Genomic DNA, 22648 nt, shown 5'->3' with positions numbered 1-22648 from the left:
CATGGCGACGGTGGCGCAGAAATTCAGTGGCCTGGACATCTTAAGGACCACAGTTTAGAATCTCTACAGTTTAGAATCTCTACAAATTCCAGCATGCCCAGACAGCAAATGGCTGTGTGGGCATACTGGGAGTTGTAGTTTTGCAAGATCTGAAGGGCCCTTCAGATCTTGCAAAACTACAACTCCCAGTATGCCCACACAGCCATTTGCTGTCTGGGCATGCTGAAATTTGTAGTTTTTCAACAGCTACAGTTTGGTGATCACTGTGCAGTGGGCTCTTAACTGTGGCCCTCCAGATGTTGCATAACTCTACAAATCCCAGCATGCAGGAACAGCAAACTGCTGTCTCGGTATTCTGGGAGTTGTAGTTGCGTGCCTCCAGCTGTTGCATAACTAAAACTCCCAGCATGCCCTTCTGCTATCTGCGCATGCTGGGAGTTGTATTTTTTCTACAGCTGGGGGCACACTGGTGAGGAAACACAGTTAGGTAACTACTACAACTCCCAGCATGGACTGACAGACCGTGCACACTGGGAGTTGTAGTTTTGCAACAACTGGAGGCACACTGGTGGGGAAGCACTGAGTTTGTCTGTTACCTAACTCTGTGTTTCTAGCTAATACCCACCGCACCCCCCCCCCCCCCATAAAAATTAAAAACTCTCGTACAGCAATATTTCTAAAATGGAGCCTCCAGCTTTTGCAAAACAATAAATCACAGCATTGCCGGACAGCCATTGACTGTCCAGGCATGCTAGGAGTTTTTCAACAGCTGGAGGCACCCTATTTGGGAAACACTGCTGTAGGGTATTTGTGGTGGCGGATGCAAGTGTAATTCTTGCATCCAGGTCCACCCCTATGCAAATCCCTAATTTAGGCCTCAAATGTGCATGGCGCTCTCTTACTTTGGAGCCCTGTCGTATTTCAAGGCAATAGTTTAGTGCCACGTGTGGGGTATTTCCGTACTCGGGAGAAATTGCGTTACAAATTTTGGGTGACTTTTTCTTGATGTAAAAGGAGAAAAAGCCCCCCAAAATTTGTAACCCCATTTCTTCTGAGTAAGGCAATACCCCATATGTGGATGTTAAGTGCTCAGCGGCTTTTGGAGAGAGAATTTGACTGGAATTGAAGGCCTTGTGCATTACAAAGCAGTGAGCATTTAAACCCCACAAGGGATCTAACAGGTTTTTTTTTAACAGTGGTCCATGAAAATTTAAAATAACATTTTTAATTTGCTGAGCCCACTGTTCCAAAGATCTGTCGAACCCCAGTGTGGTGTAAATGCTCACTGCACCACTTGTTACATTCTGTGAGGGGTGTAGTTTCCAAAATAGGGTCACATGTGGGGGGGGCCATGTTCTGGCAGCATGGGAGCTTTGTGAACGCGCATGGTCTCCGACTTCTATTCCAACAAAATTCTCTCCAAAAGCCCAGTGACGCTTCTTCTCTTCTGAGCCCTGTAGTGCGCCTGCAGAGCTCATTGCATCCACATATGGGGTATTGCCTTATTCAGAAGAAATGGGGTTACAAATTTTGGGGGGATTTTTCTCCTATTACCCCTTGTGAAAATGAAAAATTTGGGTTAACACCAGCATTTTAGTGAAAAAAATAAAAATTTTCATTTTCACGTCCAATTTTAGCAAAAATTTGTCAAACACCTGTGGGGTGTTAAGGTTCACTATGCCCCTTGTAACATTCCTTAAAGGGTGTAGTTTCCTAAAAGCGACATGTCCCCCAAAAACCATTTCAGCAAAATTCGCTCTCCAAAAGCCCAATGGTGCTCCTTTTGTCCTGAGACTTGTAGTGTGCCAGCAGAGCACTTTACGTCCACATATGGGGTATTTCCTTACCCAAAATTGGAAGCCCATTTTCTCACATTAAGTCATGGGAAAATGAAAAATTTGGGATAACACCATAATTTGTGTTAAACATCCCATTTATTCCCGTTTATTTTCACGTCCAACTTCAACGCAAACCTGTCAAACACCTGTGAGGTGTTAAGGTTCACTATACCCCTTGTTAAGTGTCTAGAGGGGTGTAGTTTACAAAATAGTATGCCATGTGGAGTTGTTTTTGCTGTTCTGGCACCATAGAGGCATCATAAGTGCAACATGCCCCCAAAAACCATGACAGCAAAATTCGCCCTCCAAAATCCCACAGTTGCTCTTTCCCTCTTGAGTCATGTTGCGAGCTTGCAGAGCATTGTACGTCAACATATGAGGTATTGCCATACTCGAGAGAAATTGTGTTACAAGTTTTTTTTTTTTTTCTCTTTATACCCCTTGTAAAAATGAAAAAAAAAAATTGGGCTACAAGAACATGTTGGTGTAAAAAATGGAGATTTAGATTTTTCTCCTTTACTTTGCTGCTGTTCCTAATGGGTTAACAAACTTCCTGAATGTCATTATGAATACTTTGAGGGGTGTAGTTTCTATACTGGGGTCATTTATGGGGTATTTCTCACAGGAAGGCTCCTCAAATCCACTTCAAACTGAACTGGTCCCTGAAAAATTCAGATTTTGAATTTTTGGTGAAAATTTAGAAAATTGCTGCTATACTTTGAAGCCCTCTAATGTTTCAAAAAGGAAAAACATGCCAACTTTATGATGCAATTATAAAGTAGACATATTGTATATGTGAATCAATATATAATTTATTTGGGATGTCTATTTTCCTTACAAGCAGAGGGTTTCAAAGTTAGAAAAATGCTAAATTTTCATGAAATGTAGGGACTTTTCACCAAGAAAGGATGCAAGTAGCAACGAAAATTTACCGCTATGTTAAAGTAGAATATGTCACAAAAAAAAAAAATCTCTGAATCAGAATAAAAGGTAAAAGCATCCCAGAGTTATTCATGCACAAAGTGACAGTGGTCAGAATTGCAAAAAAGGGCTGAGTCCTTAAAGGGGAACTCCCCCATTGTGCTATGGGGTTGTTTTTCAGTGGCTGGGATGGTGAAGACTGATGAGGGTTGAGGAAAATCTGAATGGAGCAAAGTACAGAGATATTCATAATGAAAATATCCAGAGTGCTCTGGACTGGGCCCAAGATTCACCTTCCAACAAGACAATGTCCCGAAGCACACAGCACAGGGGTGGATTAGGGACAACATTGGGAATGCCCTTGGGTAGCTCAGCCAGAGCCCTGACTTGAACCCAGTCAAACACCTCTGTAGAGAACTGAAAATATATGTCCACTGACAGTCCCGTCCAACCCGACAGAGTTTGGGAAGAGCTGCAGAAAAAATGTCAGAAAATCTTCAAATCTAGATGTGCAAATCTTGTGGCATCATACCTAAGAAGATTGAAGGTTGTAATCACTTTAATGGAAAGGTACCAACAATTTGGTCCATGTCTGTAGTTGAAGACAGAAAAAACAACAATGCTTCCTGAAATAACCTGAAACTGACAAAAATAATGACTGAACAGTTTACTGCAAATTGACAAATGAAAATCAGACATTGCTTTTGAGTTGTGATTCGACTGAATCATTTTGGAAGACTAAATAATTAAACTGATCTTGACAAAAATGGTCCACTGAACTTAAATTTTTGTTGTACAACCTTCTGAGGCAGTCACTGCAATGTCTGTAGCTCTCATTGAGACTTCTGCACTTGTCTACAGGTATCTTGGCCCACTCCTTAAAAGCAAACTGCACCAGCTGTCTCAGGTTTAAAGGTGCTTTCTCCAGACTGCATCTACCTTGTACAGATTCAAGACAGTCATTCTCTGTGTGATTCTCGGGCTTTGCTATATAAGTTAATTTACCCCATTCCTACCATGGGGAGCTGTTGTGTGTATATTAGTTATTGCAGGACTCTCCTTGATTTAACTTGCCTATTAGGGATGTCCCGATACCAATACTAGTATTGGTATCTGGGCCAATATTAGCCATTTCCATGGTGTCGGGGACTCGTTCAATGTCCCCGATACCGAATCCCATACCTGCTGCCGCTCCGCTGCCCTGTTCTCCCATCTGCATCATGGCGTTTTATGGAGGAGCATGTGACACAAACATGTCACTCCACTGTGCCCATTGTAACGCTAAGGAGGAAGCAGAAGGATGTGTATGTCACATGCTCCTTCATAGAACAACAGGAGAACGGGGCAGCAGAGCGGCATGCACCCAACAGAGGACAGCCGCAGGTGAGCTGTCTACAAGGGTGGTGACTGCGGTCTACAGGGGGGGCTTCTACTAATGTATACAGGGGGCCCTGCTGTCTAAAGGGGGGTCCTGCTGTCTAAAGGGGGCCCTGCTGTCTATAAGTGGGAGGCATGCTGTCTAAAGGGGGGCCCTACTGTCTACAAGGGGGAGGCCTGCTGTTTACAGCGGGGGCCTGCTGTCTACAAGGGTGGCTGCGTTCTAAAGGGGGCTGCTGCTAATGTCTGCAAGGGGATACTACCTACTATTAAAGGCAATCTTACAGCAGAGTCACCTGCACTAACTTGAATTTATAGGTAGATAGGTCAGGTGACCTGGTTTCTGCCACTGCTCACCATGTGAACCTGGTTATCTGTCTCGCTGCCAATGTAAATTCCCTGTTCTGTCCAATGGAGAAGAGAGAAATCTTGGCTCATACTACAGCAGCCGCCTCCGTGTACACAACAAGGAACCCACATATCAGCACAGTAAGCAGCTCCAGAAAGCAGGTCACCCTGGTGTCAGATTCCCTTTAAAATAAAAGTACTCGTAATTGGTATTTGCAAGTACTAGAATTAAAGTATTGGTACTTATATTCGGTCTTAAAAAAATGTTATTGGGGAATCCCTAGTCCCTATTGTCAAATTATTTCCTATTTGTCCTAGGGGTAACCATTATTTTTGTCCAGGTCAGTTTCATTATTTTTTTATTTTTTTTTTAAATGATTCTGTTGAAGCACAATTCAAAAGAAATGTCTAATTTTTATCAGTTACATTTTTCATTATTCATTACTTATTTGTCAGTTTCAAGTTATTTCAGGGAGCATTGTGGGTTTTTAACGGAAGGGTACCAACAATTTTGTCCATGTCTGTAAGTACTTGAGTATAGGGTCTGAATACCTGTGTCAATACAATATTTGTTTTTCCATTTTAATAAATTAGCAAACATTTCTAAGTTTCTGTTTTCACTTTATTTTGGGATATTGAGTGCAGAAGAATGGGGAAAAACTAAATTTTTTACTTTAGCAAAAGTCCGCAATATAACCAAATGTGATTGTGTAAACACACCTTCGTTTCTTCAAAATCGTAGTTTTTTCTTCTGCAATTGCTGCATGCAATGTTTTAACATAATACCTGTCTTGTAAGGCAACTTTTTCCAAAGGATTAAAAAAAGAAAACACTAAGATGTTGAGGAATTGACAGTCTGTATCAGGATTTATTCCCTAAGGGATTTTTCTACTATTTTCTATTGGTGGTCAACTGTTTAAATCCCGCCCAGCAAGGTGTGTATTACCTAAGATATCATTGTGGAGCAGACGTAGAGCTCTGAAAAGCTTAGGGGACGTGTCCCATATGTGTTTATGTTTTGGAACTGTAAGACACAGATTCTGTTTGCAGTTCTGTAAACTAAAACCTATATGGTCTGAAAATGTTCTGAATGCTGTGTATATTTTAACTTATTGAAGCTAACAGAACAATGGCACAGGTCTACAGTTCTGTATGCAGTAAGAGGGTATTCATGTTAAATTCCTTTTCTGTGAGGTCCCTGAGAGAGAAAGTGAAAACTATAATTATTCCTTTCATCCCACATTCTGCGCGCTCCCTCTGTGTGCCAAGTACTAAACATAGACTTTTGTTGGCACCATTCAAGCACACAGCCCTTTCTTTATGCCTAAAACTCTAGGATATCAGGTTGATTAGCAACAGATTTTTAATTTGGAATATACCGGTAATTGTAGCACCATAAGGGAAAGACACTAGTACAGCATCTGATATTTTGGCTATAGTACATACAATAATTTTTCTTTTCATAATGTCCTTTCTGTGCTTTATTTTACTGTGTTCCATCTCTTAAATAAGATACTGAATTGTTGGCTGTATTTGTAGGCTTTTCTACATGATCCGCCAAGAGAGTACAGAGTTGTGCCATTCGATACTAAAAGTACAGTGAAAAATGGAATGGTTTTTGATGCTGCCAAAGAACACGTCTATGTAATGACTAAGAAGAAGGTTTGTCCAGTAAAAAGTTCACACATGCATACACAAGCTGCAGAACTTTTCCATCTTACAACAGCAGTTCACACCATGAAATTATATACTTTTTATTTAACCTGCCCTCCACATAACCAACTGCATTCTTTCGTAAAATAGTTATTTGGGCTTGCTCTGCTATTTCATTGATAACTGGTCTACACATTCAGCAAAATGTTTACTCTTATGGTTATACACTGATCAGCAATAATATTAAAGGGGTATTCCAGAGGAAAATTTTTAAGGAAATGTAGATTTGAAAATGACTACTATTAAAGCTGCTGTATCCCATAGAGGACGTTGTGTAGCATTTCCATTCATGCACTGTGCTCCTTGCTTCCACCTCTGTCTATGTCAGGAGGGGTTTGCTGTAGGGATTTGCTCATGCTCTGGACAGTTCTTGACAGGACAGAGCTGTCAGCAGGGAGCACCTGCTTAACTGAAAAACTGCATGGCTTCCTCCAAGGTGTACAGCAGGTAAAGTATTAGGAAGCTTTTACCCCTTTTTCATATAAAATAATGTGAACAAAAATAAACATATATGGTATGACCGCATTAATTAAAACCGCACGGTCAGTGACATAAACATAAAAAAAAAAATTGTCCAGAATTGCAAATGTTTGGTCACTTTTTGGTCACTTCATGAAAAGTGACCAGAAAGTCCCATCAAAACAAAAATGGAACTGATAAAAAACACAAATCACGGCAGAAAAAATTAGATCTCATATATCTTTCTATACATCAAAATAAGTGTTCTAAGGGTTAGAAGAGGACCATTTTCAGCATACTGGGCATCTTTCCTAATGTAACTTATTTTTTATATGCTTTAGGTGCACCGTGTTCCTGTTCAGGACTGTTCCCGATATTCGGACTGCAGTGAGTGTACTCAGGCAAAGGATCCTTATTGTGGGTGGTGTGTGATAGATGGAAAGTAAGTAAAAATGATTCTGTGTTACTCAGAAATATTTAAATGGCTGAAATGGGAAAGACTGTGAATGCAACTTTTTCTGTACTAGTAGCAGCTAAATCAGTATTTCCCAAACGTGGTCCTCAAGTACCCCCAACAGGTCATTCAGGATTCACAGGTGATATAACTGTGGTGATGCCTGATTCACTGACCATAATTATATTACCTGTGAAAGACTAAGGAAATCCAGAAAACATGACCTGTCGGGGGTGCTTGAGGACCACGTTTAGGAAACACTGAGCTAAATGAAAGAGTGATAGAGCCACTGCTAAGTAATAAAAACTCCTAATATTATCTTTGATATGGTTGGGGGGGGGGGGGGGGTGTCCCAGAGGCCGGACCCTCGCGATCAGACATCTTATCCTCTTTTTTTTGAATAGGGGATAAGATGTCTAGGGGCGGAGTACCCCTTTAATGTCTCCCCTTGTGACTGATCAGCAACCCCAATACATATGTGCTGGGGTCTGATCAGTTTTCATGCCAGCGGGAGGTCATCTCACCTGCTCCCACTTGCATAGCATTGCTCACATTTGCATAGCATTATTCACTATTAGCAATTGCTTGCTTACAATAGACCCATGTAGGGACTTAAAAAGTGTAAAATAAATAATAAAAACATATTTTTAAAAATATTTAAAGCCCTTCCCCTAATAAAACTTTTTTTTTAAATCATTCCCCCTTTTCCCATTTTACAAATAAAAAATGTAAAATAAAAAATAACACACATTTGGTATCATCACATGCAGAAATGTCCAAACTAATAAAATATAATGTTAAGATCCCATACAGTAAATTACGTTAAAGTATAAAAATACCAAACGCCAAAAAGCCCTCAGAAAAACAAAAATGGTAAAAATAAAAACTACAAATTACAGTGCAAAAAAGCTCTCTTACAGCACCGTACACAGAAAGAAAGTTTTTAAAGTTATAGTGGTCAGAATAGGGCAAATTTAAGCTTACTGATGTTGTTCAAAATAAAGATACTTTGTCAGTTTATGCACTGCAAAATTTTTAGGTTTTTGTTCTGTTGTACAATTGGTCATGCAAAAAACAAGCTATTATATGGCTCTCTGAATGGAAGAATGAAAAAGGCGGAAAAAAAACACACAAAAATGAAAATTGGCTGTGTCCTTAAGCGGCTAAATTGTGTTAATTTTTGACATGTTGCACAGACAGTTCTGAGACACCCTCCAAACTCTAGATATAGCCAGGAGAAGCGCAAGCTCTCACCACCCAACAGCCCAATCCAACTGATTGCAGGAGATGTTCTCAACAGACTTGGAGCCTGTCCTGTCTCTTGCACTCAGTCGGACTGAGAATTTCTCTAGGAGAGAAGCACACAGCTGCACCTTCACCTACTTCTGGGTAGGCACCGAGACCCTAACTGATCTAAACTTTTGACATATCTGTGCAACTTGTCAAAGATTTGTTTAAATGACATTAATACTTTAAAGAGGCCTACCTACCTGACATCTAATGTCCATATGCTGTATTAGTACATGTGAACTATTTTGTATGTTTTTTTTTTTTTTCTTCACCAACACATTCTTATTATTCTTTTAGATGCACCATAAAAAAAGACTGTGATCGAGCCAGTGAACCATATCACTGGTTGTGGAGTCCTGATGTTGTCTGCTTGAAGATTGAAAGTGCATATCCAAGTAATATGAGTGTTAAACATCTAAGTAATGTAAGTAGCTCACACTCATACAGAACTTTATGCCACTGAAATTGTTCTGCTTGTGGGGTGGAGGCTATATAACAGACAATGTGTTAAATTTAACCTCTTAAGGACCAAGGATGTACCGGTATGTCCTGAGTCCGTTCCCTTTCTATAACGCGGGGCCACGGCGTAGCCCTGCGTCATAGTGGGTCGTGCCCGGCCTCTAACAACAGCCGGGACCCGTGGCGAATAGCGCGCAGAACTGATCGCGGTGCCACATGCTATTAACCCTTTAGATGCGGCATTCAATGTTGAACGCCACATCTAAAGTGAAAGTAAATCACTGCCGGTTAGCTCAGGGGCCTGTTCGGGATGTCCGCGGCGAAATCGCCGCATCCCGAACAGCTCTGGGACACGAGTAGGGCCTCCTACCTTGCCTACTGGTGTCCGATCGCCGAATGACTGCTCAGTGCCTGAGACCGCACGGTCAATGGCGTACGCGCAAAAAAAATTCCAAAGTTCAGAATAGTTTATTTTTGGTCCCTTTTTATATCATGAAAAAATGAATAAAAAGCGATCAACAAGTCTGATAAATACAAAAATTGTACTGCTAAAAACTTCAGATCACGGCGCAAAAAATTGGCCCTCATACCGCCATATGTGGAAAAATAAAAAAGTTATAGGGGTCAGAAGATGACAATTTTAAACATATAAATTTTCCTGCATGTAGTTATTATTTTCAGAAGTACGACAAAATCAAACCTATATAAGTAGGGTATCATTTTAATCGTATGGACCTACAGAATAAAGTGTGTGTCATTTTTACCGAAAAATGTACTGCGTAGAAACGGAAGCCACCAAAATTACAAAAAGGCGGGTTTTTTTTTCTCAATTTTGTCTCACAATTATTATTTTTTTCCCTTTCGCTGTAGATTTTTTTGGTAAAATGACTGATGTCAATACAAAGTAGAATTGGCGGCGCAAAAAATAAGCCATCATATGGATTTTTAGGTTCAAACTTTTAAGAGTTATGATTTTTTTAAAGGTAAGGAGGAAAAAATGAAAGTGCAAAAAATGGAAAAAAAACCTGGTCCTTAAGGGGTTATCTCACAGCCATAGGCTGAGAGCTGTAGTTTTGCAACAGCTGGACCTAGTTGGGAAACTTACTTAGCATTTGAACTTTGTCACTGCAGGTAATCGCACACTTTTCCTGGGCATGCTATATATTGTGCAGTCTTACTGGCCTCCAATAGGCATTCAATGTTTTTTCTTTTTCTTTTTTTTTACTAAGATATCATTTTTGCCTTCAATTGAGTAAGGGTTTTATTATTAAGGAGGGGTTTGCATATACACTATGGGGGAAATGTTGTTGCTGAGTTGCTTTCATTTTTGAAAGGCCTCTGAAAAATAAAAGAAGCGATCTAATTGGTTGCTATCGGCAACTCAGCTACTTTTCCTCCGGACAGGTTTTGAAAAAACTCCCCCTATATCACAGCTTTTTGGTTAAGCAAGTACTCTTTATTTTATTTTTCTACTACAACAGATTGTGTTAAGTTTTGCACCATCAATAAAACTGCATGAAGATGACCAGTTGAAGTGTAACTATGGAGAAAACAACAAGACAGCCATTCTGGGAGAGGACGGATCTATTTCTTGTCCTCAACCTGATAGTATACCCACCACTGTTAATGGATATGGTAATAAAAAAATTAAATAATAATAATATTAAATACTTATTTTTCAGAAAAATAATTTCTCTTTAAAATCTTTATTTTAATACAGATTATGTTAATGTCACTATAAAACTTTTTTTGACGAAAAATGATGTGTTCATTGCTGATTATATCTATAAGTTCTACAACTGTGAAGAGTCAATGAACCTTTCGGAGAATTTACCGTAAGTAATTGTAGTGCAATCTAGCCTTTAGTCTGTTTTGCCTCCTACTCATGAGCATAAGTAATACAGAGTATGTCTTGCTCCTTAGATGCATTTCTTGTGTAAATGCCAAATGGGAATGTCAGTGGGACATAAAAAATCATAAATGTATTGACACGCCTCCAAGTGATGAACTCACTACAATTAACAAGGTAAGATGCTTACATAATAAAGATTTATAAAAATTTGCACCAAATTGTAAAGTTTTGTTCAGAATGCCATCCAAAAGTTTTTAAATCTGGCAACCTTCATTATCTTTGTTTCCAATTAAACATAATTTATTTACTTAAAGGACAACTGTAGTGGTACACTTTTATATATTCCCGGACCTCAAAAATAAACAAAATAAACTTATAAATACCTTCCTACGAGCCCCCGTTGGTCCGGCACAGGCCTCACGGTCTGGCAGTGCTGACCTCATTCCACTTCCTGGGGACGAGGATGCCGCAGAGCCGTCGGCGTATCACTGGCCGCAGCGATGTCCCTCCCCAGCCGGACCAACGGGGGCTCGTAGGAAGTTATGTATGAGTTTATTTTGTTTATTTTTGAGGCCCGGGAATATATAAAAGTGTTCCACTATAAACAAGCAATTTAAAATGCATATTAGTGGTATTAATAAAAACTGAGAAAGTTATAGGTGGTCAGATTAGGGCAATTTTAAACTTATATACTATACTTATTTTGCAAAAAAAAAAATGTCAATGCAGTAAAAGAATAAAGTATGTAAAAATGGGTATCATTTTAATTGTATTAACCTCTTAAGGACGCAGGGCGTATGGATACGCCCTGTATCCCGAGTCCTTAAGGACGCAGGGCTTATCCATACGCCCGTGGGAATTCCGGTCCCCACCGCTAGCCGGTTGGGGACCGGAGCCGGATGCCTGCTGAAATCGTTCAGCAGGCATCCCGGCATATCGCCCAGGGGGGTCATTATGCCCCCCCATGTCGGCGATCGCCGCAGATCGCTGGACAATTCAGTTCAGTGATCTGCGGCGATTCCGGGTCAATCGGGTCTCCAATGACCCGATGACCCGGAATTACTGGCTGTTCGGGGCCGTCTCTGACGGCCCCGAACAGCCAGAGACTGCAGGGGTGAGGTGGCACTGGTGCCACCTCACGATCGCCCTGATTCGTCGGCCGGATTACCGGCCGACCAATCAGGGCGCCTGCTGCGGGCGTCACTCCCACACCCGCTCCGCCCCTCTTCCGGAGGACGTGAGCGGGTGCGGGAAGACGACCCCGGGTGCTGGGGTAGTTATGCAACAGCAGGAGGCAGACCACCACAACTCCCAGCATTCCCTTATGGGCATGCTGGGACTTATGGTTTTGCAACAGCTGGAGGCACATTTTTTCTATGGAAAAGTGTACCTTCAGCTGTTGTATAACTACAACTCCCAGCTTGCACAAACAGCTAAAGTGCATGCTGGGAGTTGTAGTGGTGCATCTGCTGGTTGCATAACTACAACTCCCAGCATGCCCGTTGGCTGTCGGTGACTGCTGAGAGTTGTAGTTTTGCAACAGCTGAATGCACACTGGTTGTGAAACTTAGAGTTTTTTTTTTTACCTAACTCAGTGTTTCACGACCGGTGTGCCTCCAGCTGTTGCAAACTACAACTCCCAGCAGTCACCTTACACCATGCACCGTACATGCTGGGAGTTGTAGTTTTGCAACAGCTGGAGGCACACTGGTTTTGAAACACTGAGTAAGGTCACAAATTCCGTGATACATAACCAGTGTGCCTACAGCTGTTGCAAAACTAAAACTCTCAGCATGTACAGTCTGTCAGCACATGCTGGGAGTTGTAGTTTTGCAACAGCTGGATGTCCCCCCCCATGTGAACGTACAGGGTACACTCACATGGGCGGAGGCTTACAGTAAGTATCGGGCTGCAAGTTTGAGCTGCAGCAAATTTTCTGCAACAGCTCAAACTGCCAGCGAGAAACTACTGTGAACCCCCGCCCGTGCGACTGTACCCTAAAAACACTACACTACACTAACAAAAAATAAAATAAAAAGTAAAAAACACTACATATACACATACCCCTACACAGCCCCCCTCCCCTCCCCAATAAAAATGAAAAACGTCTGGTACGCCACGGTTTCCAAAACGGAGCCTCCAGCTGTTGCAAAACAACAACTCCCAGTATTGTCGGACAGCCGTTGACTGTCCAGGCATGCTGGGAGTTTTGCAACAGCTGGAGGCACCCTGTTTGGGAATCACTGGCGTAGAATACCCCTATGTCCACCCCTATGCAATCCCTAATTTAGGCCTCAAATGCGCATAGCGCTCTCACTTTGGAGCCCTGTCGTATTTCAAGGCAACAGTTAAGGGTCACATATGGGGTATCGCCGTACTCGGGAGAAATTGGGCTTCAAATTTTGGGGGGTATTTTCTGCTTTTACCCTTTTTAAAAATATAAAGTTTTTGGGAAAAGAAGCATTTTAGGTAAAAAATGTTTTATTTTTTTTACATATGCAATAGTCGTGAAACGCCTGTGGGGTATTAAGGTTCACTTAACCCCTTGTTACATTCCCCGAGGGCTCTAGTTTCCAAAATGGTGTGCCATGTGGGCTTTTTTTGCGGTCCTGGCACCATAGGGGCTTCCTAAATGCGGCATGCCCCCAGAGCAAAATTTGCTTTCAAAAAGCCAAATGTGACTCCTTCTCTTCTGAGACCTGTAGTGCGCCAGCAGAGCACTTTTCACCCCCACATGGGGTGTTTTCTGAATCGGGAGAAATTGGGCTTCAAATTTTGGGGGGTATTTTCTGCTTTAACCCTTTGTATAAATGTACATTTTTTGGGAAACCAAGCATTTTAGGTAATTTTTTTTATTTTTTTTTACATATGCAAAAGTCGTGAAACACCTGTAGGGTATTAAGGTTCACTTTACCCCTTGTTACGTTCCCTGAGGGGTCTAGTTTCCAAAATGGTATGCCATGTGTTTTTTTTTGCTGTCCTGGCACCATAGGGGCTTCCTAAATGCGGCATGCCCCCAAAGCAAAATTTCCTTCAAAAAAGCCAAATGTGACTCCTTCTCTTCTGAGACCTGTAGTGCGCCAGCAGAGCACTTTTCACCCCCATATGGGGTGTTTTCTGAATCTGGAGAAATTGGGCTTCAAATTTTGGGGGGTATTTTCTGCTATTACCCTTTTTAAAAATGTAAAACTTTAGGGAAACCAAGCATTTTAGGTAAAAAAAAATTTTTTTTTTTTCTACATATGCAAAAGTCGTGAATCACCTGTGGGGTATTAAGGTTCACATTACCCCTTGTTACGTTCCCCGAGGGGTCTAGTTTCCAAAATGGTATGCCATGTGGGGTTTTTTGCTGTTCTGGCACCATAGGGGCTTCCTAAAGGTGACATGCCCCCCAAAAACCATTTGACGCTCCTTCCCTTCTGAGCCCTCTACTGCGCCCGCCGAACACTTTACATAGACATATGAGGTATGTGCTTACTCGAGAGAAATTGGGTTTCAAATACAAGTAAAAATTTTCTCCTTTTTACCCCTTGCAAAAATTCAAAAATTGGGTCTACAAGAACATGCGAGTGTAAAAAATGAAGATTGTGAATTTTCTCCTTCACTTTGCTGCTATTCCTGTGAAACCCGGAAAGGGTTAAAACGCTTACTGACTGTCATTTTGAATACTTTCGGGGGTGCAGTTTTTATAATGGGGTCATTTATGGGGTATTTCTAATATGAAGACCCTTCAAATCTACTTCAAACCTGAACTGGTCCCTGAAAAAAAGCGAGTTTCTAAATTTTGTGAAAAATTGGAAAATTGCTGCGGAACTTTGAAGCCCTCTGGTGTCTTCCAAAAGTAAAAACTCATCAATTTTATGATGCAAATATAAAGTAGACATATTGTATATGTGAATAAAAAAAAAAATTATTTGGAAGATCCATTTTCCTTACAAGCAGAGAGCTTCAAAGTTAGAAAAATGCAAAATTTTAAAATTTTTCATCAAATTTTGGGATTTTTCACCAAGAAAGGATGCAAGTTACCAAAAAATTTTACCACTACGTTAAAGTAGAATATGTCACGAAAAATCTATCTCGGAATCAGAATGATAACTAAAAGCATTCCAGAGTTATTAATGATTAAAGTGACAGTGGTCAGATTTGCAAAAAATGGCCGAGTCCTTAAGGTGAAAAAGGGCTCAGTCCTTAAGGGGTTAACCCACAGAAAAAAGAGAGCATATAATTTTACAGAGAAGTGTATAACGTGATACTGAAAATATTTTTGGGGTTTCACCATACATTTTAAAATCAGTCATGTAATTACAAAGTACAATTGGTTGTGCAAAAACAAGGCTACATATGGGTCTAAAGATGGAAAGTTATGGCTCTTAGAAGCCAAAGAGGGAAAAAATGCAAAAATTAAGCTGGCTGTGTCCTTAAGGCCCAAATTGTCTGTGTCTATTTTTAAAATAGAATAATGTAAGCAAAAATAAAAATTTGTTATGATCACATGCCTAAATGTCTTGAACTATTTAAATTCACTAGATAAACCATGCGGTGAATTACATAAACATAAAAAAAAGTAATGAAGTCCAGAGTTGCAAATTTTTGCTCACGTTCTATTTACCGAAATAAGAGGCATGGTGTGTCTGTTCTTAAAGTCCCAGAAGTGGGGCACACCATGTGCAATGTGACACTTATCACCTAACCTGCAGATTCTGTAATGAGTTTTGATTTATCGAAATCCACTTTACTGTACAGCTCCAGAAAATGTTATTACTGGAAGCAATCTAGCAATTCTGACCAGGCTGCAAAGTAAACGTAACTATTTGATATGAAAGGATTCTTAAATTTACTGTTTGACAAAAGGTTTTATTGTGTTGCATTATTTTCTGTTTTAGGAGAGCTGATTATACTCTTATCTTTTTTCAGGAAGAAGATTGTCCACAGTTCTATGAACCAAATCCATCATTTATCCCAATGGAGCTAAAAAGAACAATAACATTTTATGGGAAAAATCTTGAAAAATTGGAAGTAATGTACCATTTAATTTTATTTTAATTTTATTTTATTCTGGACAGATGTATTCATGGATTCATTTTTTTCATCATGTCAGTGATGTCCTCAAAATCTATTTTTGGTCTCTATATAATTAGTAGTATACGTAGTTGTTTTTATAGAAAGATAATTAAATATGGGTACCGTGCAGTGTATATTTCTTTACATTGGACCCTGTAGGTGACATATCCCACTTTATGCCTGTACAGTGCAGTATGTTGCAGCTTTCCATTGGAAGTATATAAGAAAAACTTTTCCCGGCATTTACACCAAATAATTGGCAATAGCAGGACATGCATAGAGCCTGCGACATATGACCTTCTGTACCTTACATTAACTTTATGGCACTATGATTTTTGACAACACAACGCAGGGTTTATTTGTAGGCTGTAGCTATGCAGGATCATAGGGCAAAATAGGAGCCATGGTATATTTTTGATCAAGGCTATGTTCAGAGTTGCTAGTTTTATTATGTTTTAATATATGAAATTGATCCAGTGTGTATATAATAGATGCTGAGCTTAGGGAAATGCATCTCTACAGCTTGATTTAGTATTTTCATGTATAAGGCTGTTCAACTACTACCAGAACTCATAGAGAAACCCTGAGGCTGTGCTTACCCGCTGTGGCTATTAGTGGTACAGCAGCTAATTACCGCATGTGAATGACCAAAATTGTGGTAAAAAATTGTGCATTTTGCTGTAAATTTACGGGAAAATGCACAATTTTTACAGTGATTTGGGTCATTTGCAGAATCACATGCATTAATAAGCTGTGGTACTGCTAATTAGCCGCAGCATGTAAACACAGCCTGAGAGTCCTGTTTTCACACCCACAAAGTTACAAGCTTTTTTGTGTTGGTTTATATAAAGAACTGTCAATCACCCGGCATGGTGGGACAATGCACAGATGTTTCTAAACCCATCTGCAGTTAAGCATCTTTGCTTAACTTAGAATGACATTACAGAGAACTATGTATCTCCCCTTATGATGCTGGTATGTTTATATCAGTCAGAATTCATGTATGAACCATAAAGCCATGTCAAGTTGTATGCAAAATGTCATCTCAGAAAGTCACTCTTTTGTTATATACTGTTGGTGGCAGGTTCTATTTCTATATTGTACTCTAGGTCAGACCTTTTTAGAGTGTGTTCACACATTAGGTTTTAATTGCAATTATTGAATTGCAATAAGTATCTAAGTGCTCTTCTTTTTAAATCCATTGTTATTAACCCCTTCTGACCCATGACATACATGTACGTCATGGGTGGGGTGAGGAGAAAATGGCGCGAGCCCACGAGTGAACACAGCTGACTCTGATGTCCCTCAGTTAAATGGTGAAAGAGCAGTCAAGGCATTTAAATATTAAATGCCGGTAATCCCTGATTGGGGACCCATCTGCATCGCTGCCATGTAATTGTGGGATGCCAATGGGTTACTGTGGAAGAACAGGGACTTACCCATCCTTCCTAGTGCTTGGTGAATCGGCCATTGCTTAAGGCTGCCTTAGGCAGCCCTTAGCAATTGAGTGCCGATAACATAGATCAGTGTAATATGTGAACTCTGAAAAAATTAATTTCCCATAAAATTGTGCAATTTCATATTTTATTCACTTTTGTCTTACATATATATTTTTCCAGCCTCCATAATACATTATATGATAAAATAAAGTGTGACAATGAAAAGTACAACTTTTCTTAGTATGTGTGGAGAGAAAAATGAGCAAAAAAAATTGCTGTGTCATGAAGGGGTTAAAAACCTAATCATGTAAATACACACTTGTTTGTAGCAAATATTTTCTGAAATTTCAGTGATTTTTTTCCACAGTGGAATTCTAAAATGTATGCTAGTGTAACTCTATAAGGGTATCATACCAATGTCAATGTTTAAGGTTTATTTTATGGGTAAAATGCCATTTAAAAATCCATTCTAGTTTTAATGTATGAAGGGGTTTGTGAACTATATTACCCTATTTTTCTTAACATTTATTTTATTTATCTAAATACTTTTGTTTTAAAAAAATGCAGAGTAAATCCTTTATCGCTGGGAACGATAAGCTGGTATTCAGAGCTCGTGTAGTAGAAGAGGAGAACTCGTTTTCAATTTCAATTCCAGAGGTATTTCTCTGAAGACATTTTTCTTGCATGACTTGATGCACTATGTTAAGCGATTTTCTAAAAGTATGTAGGTAACTATCAGTAGATATTCTCACTCTTCCTAATGGACCCAGGTTTTGTCTATGTGTGCACTGTGTGGCCAAAAGTATGGGAACAACCCCATCATTTTTTGAGTTCACACCCATTGTGAACAGGTGCTTAAAATGAAAGCACACAGCAATGCAATCTCCATAAACAAACATCCGTGGTAGTATGGGTTGCAATGAAGAGCACTATCACAGGGTATCTACCAAAAATAAGTAAAGTTGTTAACTATAACCAGAAAGCTAAATTATAACCCAGTCCGACTATAGAGTGAGTGAGCTCTTTGTATAAAAAAACATACATTTATTGTAACCTTCTTGACATCATGGCAGACAGTACATAAAACAAGAAATCTTCATATAAAGGTAGTCCTTAGCATAAGTAAATAATGTAGGAGGGTTATGGAGGCATGTCCATAAATCTTGTCTCACCAGCTGGGATTTCTTGCTAAGTACTTCTTCCAGCATAGTGGATCAATCTTGAAATGTTCTTTTAAGATGGGCGCTTCTGTTAGCTTCCTCAAGCTGTCATCCTCCTTGTGCTGGAAGGATGTACAGGGATGTACAGGACTTCCTTGGAGACCCTCGTCCGTTCCTATTTCTAACAATTATTTGCTTCAATTTTTGTGGGAACAGTATTGTCAAGGCCCTTTTCTTTGTTGCCATGACTGTGTCCCAGTGTACAAAGCAAGGTTCCTAAAGACATGTTTTGACATATTTGGTTTGGAGCGAGTGTATTGGCCTGCACAGAGTCCTGAATTCAACCCCATCGAATGCCAGATGCCAACATTTTGGAATGCCAGATGTAGCCCTTGCATCACACAAATTCATGCAGACAAAATCTTGTGAGAAGTCTCTTCAGAAGAGTGGAAACTCATACAATAGTAAAAGGAGGTTCCAACTCTTTTAACACCTAAAGTTTTGGAATGGGATGCACAACAAGCTCAATTGTCCACATATGTTTACATCTGATTCATCAGGCTATTTTGGACAGGACATATTGCTTTCTATTACCAAACAGTATTTATCTTGTTCATAACTGAATAATTTCCCAAAGCTTTTTAATTACCACCACCTTTATTCTTGCAGCTGTGGTCCTTAAGGGCCCAACTATCAGGACATGTAAGCATGTCTCGTGCTATGTTACCAATCACATTTATACATGTGAATGGGCTATGCAGTGAATGCAATGAGGCCTTCATATGTGTGTTACAATTATAGGAATGTTTGAAAACAAGCAGATCTGCATAGTAATACTCGATTCCTACGTGGTTATTTTTTTGTTTTGTTTTTTTTACAGCTGTTGTAGGGCAATTTATAACCTCTTTATTTTCTTAATTTCGGTTTAGTTACCTGCTCAAGATGAAGAATCCACTTCCCTTAAAATTTACATTAAACTGAATAATCAGAAGATTGACAGCAGTTTGAATGGTATGTTAATCTACAGAAGTAAGGTTATAAGTAGATAACAGTCACATAATTTTTTTTTATAAACAACAAATGTTAAGTGATATGCATATTATATGCATATTAATATGCAATCATAATGCCAATAATTTTACACACTACAATAATTGGTAAAATGAGGTTGAGTTCTAAAGAAAAATGCACAATTTTACATAAGATGAACAAACTATGTTGTTAAACCATTTCTTTCATTTACTGGGGACATAACCTGGTACTACTCATTCCAAGCATTCATATGGGTGCAATTATTGGGAAATGTAAATAGGCCATGGACGTTGCAGAGCAGTTTTTGTTTTCTAACTTTTACATGTAAAGCTTATATAGAGATCTTATGGAATTATGCTATTCTTTAACATCCTAATGTGTTTTTATCTCTAGTAAACTTGTACAACTGCTTTTATGGAAGAAGTGATTGTAGTTTGTGTCGAGCTGCTGACACTAAGTATGAGTGTGTCTGGTGTAACAACAAATGCGTCTACAAAGATATGTGTAATATATTTTCTGCAACGGAGTGTCCCAATCCTTCCATCACAGATGTAAGTTTTTTTTATTATTATTATTCTTCATTCTTTTTTTTATTTTGCTAAAACAAATTACCAAGGGTTTATTTGTGCAAACTTCTTTACCCCCTTAACGACGCAGGACGTATATTTACGTCCTGCGCCGGTTCCCGCGATATGAATCATCACGCGATATGAAGCATCACATCGCGTCGGTCCCGGCGCTCATCAACGGCTGAGACCCGCGGCTAATACCACACATCGCGGCAATGTGCGGTATTAACCCTTTAGAAGCGGCGGTCAAAGCTGACCGTCGCTTCTAAAGCGAAAGTGAAAGTATCCCGGCTAGTCAGTCGGGCTGTTCGGGACCGCGCGCGGTGAAATTGCGGCGTCCCGAACAGCTTGCAGGACACCGGGAGGGCCCTTACCTGTTTCCTCGGTGTCCGATCGACGAATGACTGCTCCGTGCCTGAGATCCAGGCAGGACCAGTCAAGCGCCGATAACGCTGATCACAGGCGTGCTAATACACGCCAGTGATCAGCATAGGAGATCAGTGTGTGCAGTGTTATAGGTCCCTATGGGACCTATAACACTGCAAAAAAAAAGTAAAAAAATTTTTTTAATAAAGGTAATTTAACCCCTTCCCTAATAAAAGTTTGAATCACCCCCCTTTTCCCATAAAAAAAATTTAACAGTGTAAATAAAAATAAACATATGTGGTATCGCCGCGTGCGTAAATGTCCGAACTATAAAAATATATTGTTAATTAAACCGCACCGTCAATGGCGTACGCGCAAAAAAATTCAAAAGTCCAAAAAAGCGTATTTTGGTCACTTTTTATACCATTAAAAAATGAATAAAAAGTGATTAAAAAGTCTCATCAAAACAAAAAGCTTACCGATAAAAACTTCAGATCACGGTGCAAAAAATGAGCCCTCATGCCGCCCTGTACGTGGAAAAATAAAAAAAAGTTATAGGGGTCAGAAGAGGACATTTTTAAACGTATAAATTTTCCTGCATGTAGTTATGATATTTTCCAGAAGTACGACAAAATCAAACCTATATAAGTAGGGTATCATTTTAAACGTATGGACCTACAGAATAATAAGGTGTCATTTTTACCGAAATATGCACTGCGTAGAAACGGAAGCCCCCAAAAGTTACAAAATGTCGTTTTTTTCTTCGATTTTGTCGCACAATGATTTTTTTTTTCCGTTTCGTCGGGAATTTTTGGATAAAATGACTGATGTCACTGCAAAGTAGAATTGGTGACGCAAAAAATAAGCCATAATATGGATTTTTAGGTGGAAAATTGAGTCCTTAAGGGGTTACCTGAGTAACTTTCTGCAAGAGCAAGGTCTCTGCGACTCATTGCCTATAAATAGCCACCATCCACCAGCTAATTTTTCTGAAATTATGTTCAATGGAAATAATACATGCAGAATTGTTTTTTCACTGAGTCGTTTTCTCCATTTCTCAATTACTCCTGCCTTGGGATTTCCACAGGCAAGGATGTTGAATTTTGTTTAATTCAAAGCCGATCAATACAGTTGCCTGCTGATAAGTAGAAGAACAAACTTGAAGAACCTCTGCACATCATCCATTTCACAGTGCCACTGTGAGCTCTGTCTCAGTCTTGGATTTTGTTGTTTTTCAAAACATTTTAAGTTTTAGATAAAAAACAGGGTAGATAGGCTTGCCGGGCAGTGTGTAGCTTACATTTTGCAATGTGCTTAAATTGCACAAATATATATGGTAAAAAGTTTAGTAGTCATATTAACCTTTGTCATTTTCTACCTTCTTAAATGGGTACTCCACCCCTAGACATGTTATCCCTATCTGAAGTATAGGGGATAACATGTCTAATCACAGAGAATCCGGTGGCTGGGATCTCCAGGCTGGCGCCGCGGCGTTTAAGCCAGGGGCTTTCTCGTTCGTGACATCTCGCCACTCTCCCTCCATTCATGTCTGTGGGAGGGGTATGATGGCTAGTACACAGCCCTCACGCCCCCTTTTTATAGACCTGGATGGACAGGGCTTGGCGAGATATCACAAACATGGAAGCCCCTGGTTCCACATGCCCTTACTGAGATAGGTAGAGAACATAAATTATTATTTTTTTTGTCTCATTGATTTGTCTCCATTGATTGGGTGGAGTTGATTGATTGCTTGTGGACTAAAGCCAAGGAAACTCTATCAAATGTAGATTTTAAAACTCCTACATTTGGGGTATTCTAATACAAAATGTTTGTCTTTAGTTTACACCAAAAGCTGCACCCTTAAATGGAGGTATACTTCTCACTATAATGGGATCAAACTTGGGAATAACACCTGAGGATGTGGAAGAAATTAAAGTTGCAGGCGTGAACTGTACTTTCAGGAGAGAGCACTACTCCGTTTCGACCAGGTAGGTTTTTCTGCTTTATTTCCAATCTAATGTTGTAGGAAAGTAACTGTGAAATCTGCATTTCTTGTAAATCTTTTAAAACCTTGCCATAGATCCACCTCCTTTGAGGTGTATTTTGTTGAACAGTCCTGCAAAAAACTGGTGGAAATTCAAATTCTAGACGTGTTCATTCTTTCAGTGGAATTTGCTCGGATATGCATTGCCATCAATGGAGACAGCGCATATACATGAGGTTATCTTTCTCTGAGTAGAACCTAAATGGTAGTAAATTGTTAATGACTATTAGCTGCTTTGTTTTGCAATTGGGAAACAAACATGAAAT

The 22648-nt window shown here is 39.7% G+C and overlaps 1 protein-coding gene across 6 annotated transcripts in view; it reads left to right on the top strand.

The window, feature by feature from the left end:
- Nucleotides 1-22648, top strand: part of PLXNB2 (plexin B2) — a 332704-nt gene that overhangs the window by 218789 nt on the left and 91267 nt on the right. For all 6 annotated transcript variants that reach the window (XM_056573761.1, XM_056573757.1, XM_056573759.1 and 3 more), the window contains 11 exons: nt 6024-6146; nt 6998-7098; nt 8698-8824; nt 10341-10494; nt 10580-10694; nt 10783-10885; nt 15626-15727; nt 17779-17868; nt 19301-19382; nt 19797-19954; nt 22178-22326. In XM_056573761.1, coding sequence (XP_056429736.1) covers nt 6024-6146; nt 6998-7098; nt 8698-8824; nt 10341-10494; nt 10580-10694; nt 10783-10885; nt 15626-15727; nt 17779-17868; nt 19301-19382; nt 19797-19954; nt 22178-22326 — 1304 coding nt within the window. The remainder of the gene's footprint in view (nt 1-6023; nt 6147-6997; nt 7099-8697; nt 8825-10340; nt 10495-10579; nt 10695-10782; nt 10886-15625; nt 15728-17778; nt 17869-19300; nt 19383-19796; nt 19955-22177; nt 22327-22648) is intronic.

This window comes from Hyla sarda, chromosome 4, assembly GCF_029499605.1.
Source record: "Hyla sarda isolate aHylSar1 chromosome 4, aHylSar1.hap1, whole genome shotgun sequence".
Classification (NCBI taxonomy): Eukaryota; Metazoa; Chordata; class Amphibia; order Anura; family Hylidae; genus Hyla; species Hyla sarda.
The sequence above is the reverse complement of the archived record's forward strand: the minus strand, read 5'-3'. Positions and strand labels throughout refer to the sequence as shown.